The 14,353-nt window shown below is 39.1% G+C and overlaps 1 protein-coding gene across 1 annotated transcript; it reads right to left on the bottom strand.

Moving 5' to 3' along the window:
• Positions 1-337: 337 nt before the first annotated feature.
• Positions 338-13,127, bottom strand: LOC110063647 (protein RCC2 homolog). The gene is made up of 11 exons (XM_089282136.1): positions 12,806-13,127; positions 10,308-10,401; positions 9,369-9,506; positions 8,591-8,722; positions 8,055-8,143; positions 6,538-6,822; positions 6,056-6,176; positions 5,118-5,274; positions 4,374-4,446; positions 2,267-2,446; positions 338-1,609 (listed from the first exon to the last, which is right to left on the bottom strand). Exons 1-11 carry the CDS (start codon positions 13,007-13,009, stop codon positions 1,604-1,606), a joined length of 1,479 nt encoding a protein of 492 aa, XP_089138262.1. The 5' UTR covers positions 13,010-13,127; the 3' UTR covers positions 338-1,603.
• Positions 13,128-14,353: the final 1,226 nt, after the last annotated feature.

Below are 14,353 nucleotides of genomic sequence, written 5' to 3'. Positions count from 1 at the left end.
CTTTTTTATGTTTAAGTAGTCAGCGTGAGCAGCAGCTCTCTACTGTGTGCACTTTTACGCTTTATTCCGACAAGCTTTCTCCAAACAGCGGTAGAAAACAACCTTTAACTTCAATCTCTCCTTACTTGCGCTACAGTAGAGATTTTACTCTGGGACACATATTAAGGGACGACACCTTTAAGAGAACAAAACCGTTTGTCCGGTAGCAAGATACATCTTTGTATCGACGAGCTCTCATTAGAAGGGTACCTCCCTTTAAGGGGCACCTTTCATTATCCCGAGGGTATCCCCTATCTGGAGGTTTCAGTCTGTAAAAGTTCAGAACAACCAGCAGATAACCGTTTTATATTGATTTTATTGCACATGGCGCCGTAACAATAACATTGATAACTTAGGAGTCAACAATCTTCACTTCAATCAATACTTTGATTCTTTTAGAGCTCTGCAAAATAAATAAACTTTCACTATTCTTGCTTTTCTAACCTCAACTTTGAAATTTTTCTTCTTGTTATAGATTTAAATGTACAATATTCGGCTTTCTTCAGCTGTTACCAAATCTCTGACCCACTATTACAAAGTCTCTAACCATTACTAAGAAATATACAGCCTGATGATGTTTTGCGAAAGAAAGGAAAAGGCACTTACACAAAATTGAACATACAGATATTTTCTGAAATATTTAATACAGAAGACAATTACGAGAGAAAGTGTTCCCTTTTACATCCCTCCCTCACAGAAATTTCACTCCGAACTATCAGTTATCTGTCAAGAACAGATTACCTTTTCACAAGTTCTGAGAGATTTTAGAGATGAGAGGTACTGAATTCGAAGATGACGATAGAAATGGTAACAATATATACGACTTATAAATAGATCACAAGCGATTTTCATGGGCATGACTTGTCGTGTATTGGTCTCTTGTTTAGGCCTGAAAGTAATATCTGATCATAAGCAACATAAGAGAGAAGCTACCGTTGTATTGCTGTGCTTCGGGGATAATAGCTTTTTCTAAGTAGTAGTTTTAAAGAACAAAAACCCTCCCATTTTATGATACATGCAACATAGCCCGAATCATATCATACAGCAAGTTTTGCTTCCTACGAATTCCCGTACAAGTGGCAGGAATTTTCGGAATTTAATGCCCAATCAGAAGTGGGTTGGAGCGCCACGAAAGCTGTGACGTCAGCTTGTTGCGATGACGATCTGACGACAGCTCATTACCATGAAGATGAATCATGCTTTGGGCTTTGCCAATATCGAGCATAGGATGCTGAGCTTCGACAGCTGCAGGTTTGCGGCAGCTCTTTAACAGTAACAGACAAACTTATTAACTAAGCAGCAATTTTTGCACCCAGTCCAATGCTGCGTCGAAAGGAGAAATACAAAGGCTCGCGTACGATTCATCTAAAGTATTGTCTAAGGTTACCTAAAGAAACAGAATAAACTATTTATTCGTGCAACGAAATTGATATTTTTAACAGGTTGGAGTTAGTAACTACTACGCATGCATGGGATCACGTGACTTGTGACATGACAGCTCATTCAGTGGTCGTGAAGTGCGCGGCATTTCAGGACGAAAACCAAAGCAACACATCCACAGCTTTCATACCTACAAAACAGACAACAATAACGCCATGGCGTCAGACACAGCGGCCCATTGCAATAAAAGTGCCGTGACCATTCTTGATCACTCTCTAGAAGCCACACTCTTCTTTCGAGCGTCAAACAACTTTCTTGTGCATTAGCAAGGAAAAACATTGCGTGATGCAAGACATCACGGGTGCGAAAAAGCCTAACATTGTGAACTCAGTTACAATCCAGCAGTTACGGAGGGTCCAGGGCTCGAGCCCCAGGCTAAATGTAGGGAACGCGGGATTCGCGTGTTACACGCACGAGGTCAAAAAGAAAGAGTACGGCGAGCACGTTTAACAGTGAGACGCTAGTTATCCACCGGTCATTTTAGGAAGCGCTTCGTGCACGAGATCGATTTAAGCCTCGCGAGTCGGGCTGATATAAACAAGAATGGCTCTAGCCTGGATCAAACACGCGCGCTTCGCTCCAATGAACCATCGTGCTCACTTTCTAATGAATTTGACAAACAACTCGGAGCTTCTCTATCTCATTGGTTGGTAACGTTTTCTCCTAACAATCACACGAACACCTTTTGTGCCTAAAAACTGCACAGGCCAAAGTTGGCGCCATATATCCCCATTGGCTAATAAGGTTCGCGAGACAGGTAGCGCTTGCTACGAAAATAGAATCTTACCTTGTCAGGATCGTACACCGGTATTTTATCCAGTAGCGCTCGATCGTTCTCCTCGTCACGTGCAATGAACAGGGTGTGGCCTAATCCGCACGCCACTTGTTGAATGTAAATGCCTTCTAGAGGTTCCACTATCTTTGGGTTTGATGAGGACTTTTGTCCGCCTTTCTTTAATCCGTAACCCTAAAGAAAGGAATTATAGAGGCAACTATTACGATGTCTGAATCTTGAAACCACGGTAAGTATATGTGTTAAGGACCAAATGAACAGTTCGTTTTAAACAGGAATTCTTTAGTATTAAAAAAAATGGCTGGTTCCGCAAGGTTTGTTCGTTTTGTTGGACTTCATTATATATGTGAGTGATAACGTCGTTTTAAATACATTAGAAATTAGACTACGAGTAGTCCCTCTTTCGCTCAGTCCGTCGTGCGTGACGCGAAAGAAATTCGCGAGAAAAAAATGGCCGCGCGAAATCCTGGGGGCTAGGAGCGCGCGAAAGGAGGGACTACCGCCTAAGCCCAAGAGTTTGCTCTTTCACGGCCGAGTGATTTTTTCGGTGTAGGATTTCTCATCTTGACGTCCTCTTATTATCGCCTATTATCAATAGCCCCGGGAGATCTGAATAAAATTGCTCTACTCTACTCTTCAAGTAGCCAGGCAAAGAAAAAATGCCGTGAGAAGTATATCTTCGTTCAGTGTTCGTTCAGCGAAACTGTCAAAGAAGTTTTAAAAAGAAGACGGCGAATGAGGCCTCTTGTAACGATTTCCGCTGCGTCTAAAAGTTATTGCGAAAATTTCAACCGAGAATTTACATTATACATTATACATTATACATTATACATTATACATTATACATTATACATTATACATTATACATTATACATTATACATTATACATTATACATTATACATTATACATTATACATTATACATTATACATTATACATTATACATTATACATTATACATTATACATTATACATTATACATTATACATTATACATTATACATTATACATTATACATTATACATTATACATTATACATTATACATTATACATTATACATTATACATTATACATTATACATTATACATTATACATTATACATTATACATTATACATTATACATTATACATTATACATTATACATTATACATTATACATTATACATTATACATTATACATTATACATTATACATTATACATTATACATTATACATTATACATTATACATTATACATTATACATTATACATTATACATTATACATTATACATAGGAGATCATCCAACTGCGGTGAAATGTTTGCCGCCGGCCGATAGCAGCGGAAAATTTCAGGTGAATGTCTGGCGTCAAGTGAGAGTCCGGTTCAATCTTTCAAATGGACGAAAGAAAGGCCAAGCTCAGTGAATTTATATTCGCTGACTTAGACGATGCTGTTGAGCGGCGAAATCACTAACACGCTCGCAGTCGGGTTGGAGACAGAGAGCTTTGCCAAACAAAACACTGGATAAATTTAAATCTTTCCAAAGCGCCTGTTGGCAGATTCGTAAGAACATCACGGCTTGCGAAGCGCGATTCCAACGCTTCGATTTGCTCCGGTTCCAAAACATTTCTGCAAGACGTCACAGGTATCTCGAATGTTGACAACACGTTGTCAACGCTCCTAACATAAGCCAATCATATTTTGCGTTGTGAGAGCAACGCATAATTCAAACTCTTGGGCTTAGGCGGTAGTCCCTCCTTTCGCGCGCTCCTCGCCTCCAGGATTTCGCGCGGCCATTTTTTTCTCGCGGTTTTCTTTCGCGTTACGCACGACGGACTAAGCGAAAGAGGGACTACTCGTAGTCTAATTAGAAATAGCTCCACATATTTTGTTGGTTGTATTAGGTAAATTGTTAATTGTTGGTTGTATTAGGTCCCTTGGTAAAAGCCCTGATATATGAGGCACTGTCTTTGATTCAATATGTGTAGTTCGTGTCCTTATATATGGCCAGCTCCAAGGATGTTTGCCGTTATAATGGGCTTACACTTGATTGTAAAAACTACAGTTCATAATGAAAGTATCAAACGACAACACCGAATCAATCAAACGTAGGCAGTGTACTAACCAGTTCCCCGTATGTTGGGCTTGGGCCCCAGCTCACCACGCTATCGTCCGCTGCCAGAACAATGCTTGTTTTACTGTTAAAAAAGTAAACAGATGCATTTACGATAGTCAACACCATCTGCTGTATAACTAGTTTATCGAGCTGTACAATTGGTGCATAACAGTTGTGCTCAATGCCCTCACTGCACCCCTTGGAGCTAAAAGGTTGTCATGTCAACACAATAGGCTATGAGCCACCTTATTTGGCAATGTTATTTGTTTACCCGCGATTGACATCGATAAGTGACTTGGTCTTCCCGCCTTTACCACCAGTTATTGACATGTTATTCCACACTGGTCACTGATTGTGCAGCGCTTGCCATCAATACTCACATGTTAGTCCGTGCTTTTCGATCGGTCGGTCGCTCGCATATTTTTCTCAACTGCGCCACAGGCTAGACGGTTTTGCGAACGGTTTTTGTGTGGTTTGTTTTCGCTTGTCTCTGCCTACTACTCATCTTCAACATATTTAGTATATCACACGTAATAGACCTTCTTCATAACTGGCTGCCAATTTAAAATTCTTTTGTATGCATTTAAATCAGCCTCGCTAAACTCGTTTGAGAGTAAATATTATTTTGAATTATCAACTCAAAAACGAGGTTAGACACGCTAGTTTGAATTTATAACTGGCAGCCATTTATAGAGAGAACCTACAGAGCACGCCAAATCATAGTTACATTCAAGCAAAATTTCGGCTACTTACGAACACCCGACACTCCGCACGTCCCATCCCGACATGTCCCGAACGGGTTTAGGGTACATGGTAGCGTCACCCGTACTCTTGGTCAAGCCCCAAAAATACAGCTGACCCGAACTTAAAGCCAAGCTGTAACTTGAGCCCGCGTGAACTGACGAAACACCTGAGGAGATGGATTGAGAAAATTACTGGCCAGCAGGCTCACGTTGGAGCACAAGCGCGCACGGCTTAGCCGCCAGCGCGAAATCGAGCAGCGCCAGACGAGAAGCCGTCTTGGCGCCTCTTCACCAGACTCCTTCCCGTCGGTTCGCCGCTCGCGCGCGTGACTCAAAGTGAACCTGCTCGCAGGCTAGAAAATTACAACCATGAACAATAAATTTATTGTCCGTGCATTTCTTGGAGAAATTTAAAATAGCGTCTTCAAAAGCTGTCACACTAGACTAAGTCACTATGTGCCAAGAGCAAAATTGTCCTCAATTTCAAAGAGAACCTCAGAAAAAGGCTGGGGTATTAGGGCTACACACTTCCAGAACATCCCTTTTTTCTCTCAGCCTGTCGCGCGAGAACTGAAAACAAGAAAAAGCGAGGACGACACAGTTGTATGTGTATTTCACCCCGCAGCTTTTTCCTCTTCCCATTCTTCCACTTTTTGGTCAAGGAAGGGGGACATTTTTATGAGAAGTGCACAATGCGAAAGAAAATGGACTTGCAAAGGAAGGATGCGAAATACTTCGAACAAAGTTTAAATGCTAGCAATACATTGATTCATACAGCTCGATCGAATCTTAGTATATCCCTTACGTCTGTATTTTCGAGTTTCAACCTGAGATTTCGCAAACAAATATCTAATAGACTCCGAAAATAGCCCGGCTAACCCGACAGGACCAGTAAATTGTTTTGCAGTGTATAAAACAACACTCAACGAACAAATGGTTTGCACTCACTTTTGCCTTTAAAGAAGGTAACTAGTCTAGGTATATGCTCATCTTTTGGCTGTTGATGACCGAGCCGGCCATAACCTCCAAAGCCCCAAGTAAATACGCGGTCTTTAGTATCTCGTGCAATCTGAAAGAAAAAAACCCTGTAGTGTTATTGAACCGGTTTTTAATTCATATACATGTACACTACCTGCTTGGCTTGTGTTGACATTTTTTAGGAAACCAACACATTATCACTGTTTATACACAATATTGCAAAACAAACAGACCAATTAGGCAACACAACAAAATAAAATACCATTTCCACCAACAAAGAAACAAAAAAGAACTTGGGACTTGTAAAGTTTCAAACGGTTATAGGAAATTTCAATGGAAAATTAAAACCCCTTCTTTAGGCAAAAACATTCGGGCTCTTCGTTAGTCGTAAACAGTTCCCTGAAAATCACAAAAATAACAAAGCTACGGTCAAAACAAATCTAATACTGTACCGTGTGGTTATTGCCGCAAGCTACGTCCACTATTTTCACATCATCTATGATGTGAGTGAAGCCATCTTTTGTCTTTTCTACAAACACAGCCACATGGCGTGGAAGAACCTCGCAGTCAAAAGCAAGCTTGTTGGAAGTGACGAAGTATTGCCCATCTGTGTTGTGTCCGAGCTGACCATGTTCCGGTCGACCGAATGAATACAGAAGGTTGTTTTCATCGATAAACACGCTAAATTCAGCCCCGCATGCTGTCTTCAAGATCTTCTTGTTGGTTGGGTGAACAATCTTTGTGGGGAAAGGAACAACGCACAACGGAATTCAATATTAGAGTAATCACTAGAGGTATTTGATGAATAACAGGTTTAGTTAAAGGTAACAACAGCTATCGTATACTTGTTTTGACCAGCTGGTCTGCCCTGTGGTTAATACCTTGAACATACTGTATTTCGCAGCAGTTCATGAAGAACTGAGCCATCAGTGTCAACCTATTTGTGATCATAATGCACTGTATCAAAAGACATCCATTTTCCTATTGTTCAGATCATCTTCGAACGTCAAAGTTTCATTAGAAGACCAAATGATTAGTCCGAACAATTTTTCACTTAGAAAACGCGAAAGTCTAAAGGAATCATGTATCACCTTTAGTCAGCAAGTGTTAGCTGCAGAGTTCACTCTATGCCGAGTTTAACCATTAAGAAAAACAAATTGTTTCAGTCTTCGGGAAGTCGACAATGCTCTCCCGCGCTCGGCACTGCTTAAAAGATATTCTTAATCGTGCTTTTATGACAGTCAGAAGAGGACCGCTCAAATAACTCGTACAATAAGTCTTGCTGACTGAGGTGGGTCAAATCTGCGCGGAGTCTCCACTTGCACATGTCATAACCTTTTCCGTAACTCTCATCTCTTTTCCGTCACTCTTTCTTCATACGAATAACTAATTTGCAGAATGCATTACCTATCTATAAGGTCGGAGGTAAAGTTAGTACCTTTTAAGAACAAATTAAAATCGTTTTTTTTTTTATAATAGATTAAGGTTGGTGTTCAAATCAAGATGAGATTCGTTCATATAAGTTAGTCTGTGCAAAGCGCCGTTGTGCCAATACTGCTACACGGTGTTCTTGTTGACTTTTTTTTTTAATTTCTTTTTTTTTTTTTGGTTTTCACTGTTATTTGTATTGGAGTTCTAGGGAATGGGTTACCAATTTTTTAGGGGGGTGGTTAGGTGGTGGGTTAGTGTTGTTTTGTATGCCCACCTGCCTCATGGCGAATCTTTAAAACCTTGTGCTAAAGATATCCTACCCAGAAACAAGGGCAGGTAAGGTAAGGTAAGGTAACATCCTGCTCCCCTAAGTTGTCGCGATAACTGCTAGCCTGCTACAGCATCTTGTTTCTGAATTTCCTAGTTCTGCTTTAAATATTCCAATCTGAATCCCTTTTAAGCTTGCTCAGTGCCTCGACAGGCACCTTAGCAGATAAATTATAATACAAACAAGTCATCAATAAACTACATGTACTACCTGTACTGGTTTTGCCACCACAGGTTTTTGGTGTCCTTGTCCTAACTGAGCCATTTTGTTTCCTCCAAAGCCAAATAGGATACCTTCAGCTGAAACAAGAATCAATAAAATATATCTTATAAGTGATGATAAAACGAGAAATGTAATGATAAAAAAAGAAAATCTGCATCACCAACTGCGTTAGTCCCAAATGAATTCTTATTAGACAGTCTGATTAGTAACTTGGATTTTGTAACTGTCAAATGTGCCCTTCTCATAATTTTCAAAGCTGTGTTTGTGAGCTGAAGTCTGAATTTTGTTTGACAGATAATACACCCAGACACTTCCCTCATTGCCTGCCTTTTTCTTTGCCCATACTGATCAAGCTCCAACAAATACAATGCATTTCATAAATTATTATTGATATCTGTCAGATGTTCATATACTGGAAACACACTGTATTGAATTTCAGCATTCTTTACTTTAAATGAGATATTAAATATATAATAGGGAAATGATAAATGAACAGACAAATGTATTAACTAAATGAACTGCACCTGTAAGCAACAGAGTGTGCCCTTTTCCACAACTAGCTTGAGCAACAGTATAATGCTTCAGACTCTCAATGATCTTGGGTTTGTCACAGCGCACCAGATCTCCATGGCCAAGTTGACCGCAATCATTGCGTCCTTATGAAATGCAAGAGTTAGTTACAGCTATATGTGAATCACATGAAAGAGCGAAATTCACTAAAGATTTTTGGACACTATCCTTAAGTTACCTTAACACATATTTAACATAATGCTCTGCCCCAAGAGTTCAAAAGCTCATTTAGAAGGGCTTACACCAGCAACAGTTACATGTATGTGACTGCAAGTGGGCAGCACATAATTTGAATGTAGTGGTTGCCTCTGCAGCGTGCTCACATGAATGATAATGATGATATTCATGGTTATGGTGATGTTTATGGTGTATGTAATGATGATGCTGATGATGCTGATGATGGTAAGGGTGATGATGATGACAATGCCCGTGCCAGCTCCGATGAGGATTATGATGATGATGATGATGATGATGATGATGATGATGATGATAGAGATAGTGATGTTCATGATGATAAAAAGTAGCTGGAGGAGGATAGATCAATGAAGAATCAAATACAACAAAAAGGATAATGATGGCATGTTTGGCTCTGGCATCTGATCAACTTTTTAAAATATCAGTTGAACCACACCATCCTCACAGAAGGTTTTTTTAGTTTGAACCTGATCCTTTGCTACTGTATTAAAAAAACTAAAATATTAAACGTCCAATCGACAGTATACATGTACCCACCGAAACTCATGGCAGTTCCATCGTCACAGATGATGATGCTGTGACAAGCACTTGGTCCTGATGCTACATGCTGTACTCTGATGCTGTTTAGTGAGGAAATGCTATGTGGTTCCCACAAGTTTGGACCTCCGACATTGGCTGTAAAATCAAAACAAAATCGGGTTGGCTAGAATCACTTTTTCTCCCAGCTGTTCATAAATTTGACCATGCAAGTTTCTATAATTATATACATATTACACAGAAAGACTTATACTACAAGTACATATAGCTAGGATAAGTCTACATTCCAGCCTAGTAGCCATTCAGACCAGCACTTATCACCAGTGTCTGTACAATGAAGTGACTATAGGAGTATTCTTAACCCCCCCCCCCCCCCCTCACCCCCTTGATTGAGATGCTAGTCCATCGCAGGGTTACCCACGGCATTAAATTTGGTGGTACGCATTCTTACACCTGGATAGAGAGAGGCAGTGTACCCAACAATACAACACAATGAACCTGGCCATGTTTCAAGCCTGAGCTGCTCCCTTGTGAACCACTTGGCCACCATGAATGCTCCATCTACACTAGATGTACTTCCTCTCATTTAGTCAAAAACTTGGCTGTGGTTTGTGAACTAAGACTGACTCTGGAAACACAGTGCTAATGTTTGTTTATTTCTTTAACGTAATTAATTAAGAACAAATAAATTTGACAGATGCCTCAAACAGAAAAAGATGTACTGTTAATGCATTAACCTCCATCACAACATTCAGCTTTGATTCTTTGAATGATAGATTACTATGATTAGTAAATTTCGACAAAATTTTTGTGAACATTGCCTTGAATTGTCAAAAAGTGGTGTTATTAAAACTAGTTTGCATTTCACACCACCATCTGAGAGCAATTTCTCACAGCAAGAATGGGCTCAAGAGTGGTCACATCTACTAAATTAAGTACCTGCCGATTTTGGGGTCTCCTTTCGTCCAATCAAGTCCCAGTTGGTTCCACCACTAATAAGAAGCTTACCACAGGTATTCAGTAATGCAGCAGACTACGAGATAAACATATGAGCTTAATGAACACTAAATCAATGATTGCATTCTAAATGAAATATGATGACACAATAATGGCCTAGAGTAAACAGCCATCCATCAATACCTGCAGGTGCATGCTTAAGAGCCTTAAGGAAATTGCCCACAGAAAATATGAGCGTTGATTGGTTTAAAATCATGTTTCTATTTAACAATTAGATTATGAGCTCGAGGCCGAAGGCCGAATCAACTATCACCTCATAGAAATTGAGAGTGTATAATCTAATTGTTTTAGTAAATTCTAACTGAAATAAACACAAATAACAGTTTCTAATTATCTTTCTACGCATTACTGAACTTTATGCTTTAAAAATCGCACGCATTGAATTGTCCTTGGTAAATTTGTTGTTGTTTATGTGCATGCACCCATTTTTTCAATAATTTCAAGTTTTTAAAGTCAAGAAACCACTAACGTCCTTCTTTTAGTCTTCTAACGAATTTAATTATCCATTTACATCTAAACTTTCTTCCAAAACTTCAGAAAAACGATAAAAACTTTGCATCTACAGCCCTCCTTGCCCCCAACCTGACACCTATGAACTTAAGTCACATTCAGTTCTATTTAAGCTGTGGTTAAAAATGAGGTTTATATCATTGGCCTTTTACATTTCTAATAACATCTGGATCTAATGTGCTGCTGTGTTTCAGTGTTGTTTAAATGAAGCAGTAGAACAGGTACTGCACTACTTATAATTAACATGTCTGCATGCTTTAATATTACTGTAATAGAAGCTTTGGATGTGCTATTTAAATCACTTTTGTTTTCATGCCTGTTTTAAAAATCCTTAGCCTTGGAGATTTAGATCTTAGATCTTTCCAGATTTAGATCTTTCTAACTTTTGTTGCACGGTACTTAAATTTTTAAGTCCCTGTCAAAGATCGACAATTTACGCAGGAAAAATTACAACCCTATAAAAATCTCTGTCACATGATAGTTTCCACCAACGATATGAGCCCTCTTTTTAGAGGTTCCTCTGTATTAGTCTTTTACAGATATCTGCTTAATGGAAATACTTCAAAGAAGAAAGCTGATGTTCTGATAACTCAAGCACTACAATTATCTGTAAAGATTTAAAACAATACACCTTAAATGGTAATTGTCATTATATTACATGGATTTAGCCTTAAGCTGTCAAATAATCCTAACTGTCATGTGTCCTCTTTATATCCAAAGTGCAATAACCTTTCAAAACTCAACAACGGCCAGGAAGCCTAGTAAGCTGACATAATGCTTAAATATTTCCTTTAAAGTGATGCCAAATGCAATATTAACAAGACAGATGGTTGGTATTGAAATCCTATGCAAATGACTTTCACTTATTGAATTTTAAACAAAACCGTCTTTGTGCGTTCGATTTGTACTTAAATAAGGCCATAAATTTGCCATTCTGTACTGAGCCTAATTTACCATTCCGGCAATTTGGTTGAAAGCTGTCTCGACCGTCAGTCATGAATATTTTTTTTATTTTCGTTTTGAAGCGAAACCATTAAAATCTTTCAGATTGTGATTAGGCAAACTAAAATGCAAGTTTTGATTTCTTGATATTAAAGATCAAAAATTTTAATTGTTAATTTTCTTAGGGTCCTTTTGGGAATCTATGAAATTTAAAACGTAAAGATTCGGAGCTTCCAACAGGCAATAAATTACTGCCAATCTCTAAACATGTTTATTAAGCTTATGTTACAATCATTTATGAAAAGACAATTTTGTCAAGTAAGCTTAAATAGTCTGAAAAGCCGACACAAAAAATTGTATGAAGAAAGACGTCTTCGAATAGTGCTTCACTGATTTTATTAAAATCTTGGAAATACTGAGAGGTGCTTATTTATGTGACAGCTTGTTCATATCTCCAAGATGTTAATTTCCCGCGAAAGGATTTTTCTGTCATTGATTTGCTCATAAATGTCACTTCGTATAAACGCTGTATTTTAGTCATTTTCGTGTGTCATCGGAGCAAATTCTTCCTGGGTCGTGATTTCATTGATCGTTTCAAGTAAAATAAATTATTTTCCTCGAGCAAACCGGAAACAGCCGGACAAAAAGATTAGCATGCGAGAATCTTCATCCATTGTCGATCGATCGATCATGCGTTTGCATGAAGATCGAACGATCGTGTTCGCGAAAATCTCTCTAGAGATCTCAAAAGACTGCATCAATGGGAACGCATTAAAAAACTTTCATTCCACTTTCAATGTGCTATGATTCTCGGAAATGGCCCAGAAACCATTAACAATAATTAGATCTCGAACAAAATATTATTGGCGGCGAACCGGCAAAATACACCTCAAAGAAATTCGATCCAGGGATTCGTACATGCTAAAGCGCGCAACCTCAAATTATTTATTGCCATAAATCCACTCTACCTGGACTTTGTCGACTTCTTTGGCCTCTTCAGAATTTTTGTCGGCTAAGGTTTCGTCTGTTAAGTGGTTTTGCTCTATGTGATCTTGACCTGGCGGTGAATCGGGCTGTGTGTCTGAACATTCGATCTTTGATTTCTTTGAATTTTCTTCGTCGCCGTTCTCGAGCTCTTTTCTCTTCTTTGACGTTATTTCCGGATTCGACATTTGCGCAGCATTAAAATTTTGGGAAAGAAGTGTAAAGTTCAGAGAGATTCCCCTTTCCCTTTGTATACCGCCGCCAAATAAAGAACCGCAGTGAATGAACTTTATTTATGACTTGGTGGAGGAGGAATAGGGAGTAGTAGTACCCAGTCCCAAGGACATCGCGTGGTCTCGCGTCCGGCAGTCAAAAAATACTTTTTTCTTCGCAGTTTAAGATAATGTTAGCTAATGTTTAAGTTATTTTTCCTCTTCTTACACTTCTAAGTTAAAACTGGAGGATTCTGGGATTTTATTTAATGAGGAACAAGCCATTTTCGGCAATTTTTTGGTCAGAATGGCACAACCACATTCAACCTGTCAGCCCGGACACGGAAGTCCCAGGTGGCGCCAAATTTAAAGCTTACTCCAGGAAGAAGGCATTTCAAATTTTCATGTCATTACAATCTGTTATGACAGTGGCACTTGTAATTCGTTTTTCCTAAATTTTCAACATTAACGTGGTCTTCAGCGACAAAACGAAAATTGGCCCTACTTAACAAACACGTCGGGCGCCAGGACAAAACAGTTCAGCTGACAGCTGTTCCCTGGAGCAGATTTCAGACACCACCTGTGCAAAATAAATAAATAAATAAATAAATAAATAAATAAATAGATAAATAAATAAATAAATAAATAAACAAATGAACAAATGAACAAACACCTCAAAGAACGAAACGAACCACCTGACAAATAGGCCCGATTTCCAGCCGTTTTGTGTACCAGTGTTCTTTTTTTTTTTTTCTTTTTTTTTTATCCACACCACGAAGGGTCCGGGGACGGGGACTACTCCCAAAACGGCCGTAAAAGGAGCGCGCCTGACAAACTAATAACAGAAGGTATAAATTCTTCTTCGTTTATAGGATCGATAGTGCTTTTTTATATATCAACATTTTTGTGCCTTGTGCGTCCAGGATTGCACATGCTAAAGACCCCACATTTCCCTGGCTGACAAATAGTTTTCACAACCTTTTGGTCGGGTTGCTCAAAGAATGAAAAATAAATAAATAAATTAAATTAAATTAAAAAACCGCTTGGCAGTAGACTGCAAGCAATCTCCTTCTTTCCCTTTATCGATCGCACGGAGGATATCAGGAACAAAAATTGACTGCAGTGGCCGATTCATCCGGGTGCTGGAAAAAACGTAGGTTGCAAAGAACTGATGTCTCGGCTGTCCAAAAAGGAGAAGGAAAGCCCGGCTCAATTTTTTTCGCCATTTCTCAGGAAAGAGTACACCCCGGAAACTATATTTCCTTGGTCTCCTAGATCCCACTGACTATCCATGGATAAATAATCCGTTGCCTGGCGCGA

This window comes from Orbicella faveolata, unplaced genomic scaffold (genome assembly GCF_042242905.1).
Source record: "Orbicella faveolata isolate gen_17 unplaced genomic scaffold, um_ofav_v1 contig_12, whole genome shotgun sequence".
Lineage (NCBI taxonomy): Eukaryota > Metazoa > Cnidaria > Anthozoa > Scleractinia > Merulinidae > Orbicella > Orbicella faveolata.
Note: the sequence above shows the minus strand (reverse complement) of the source record. Positions and strands in the feature narration are given on the sequence as shown.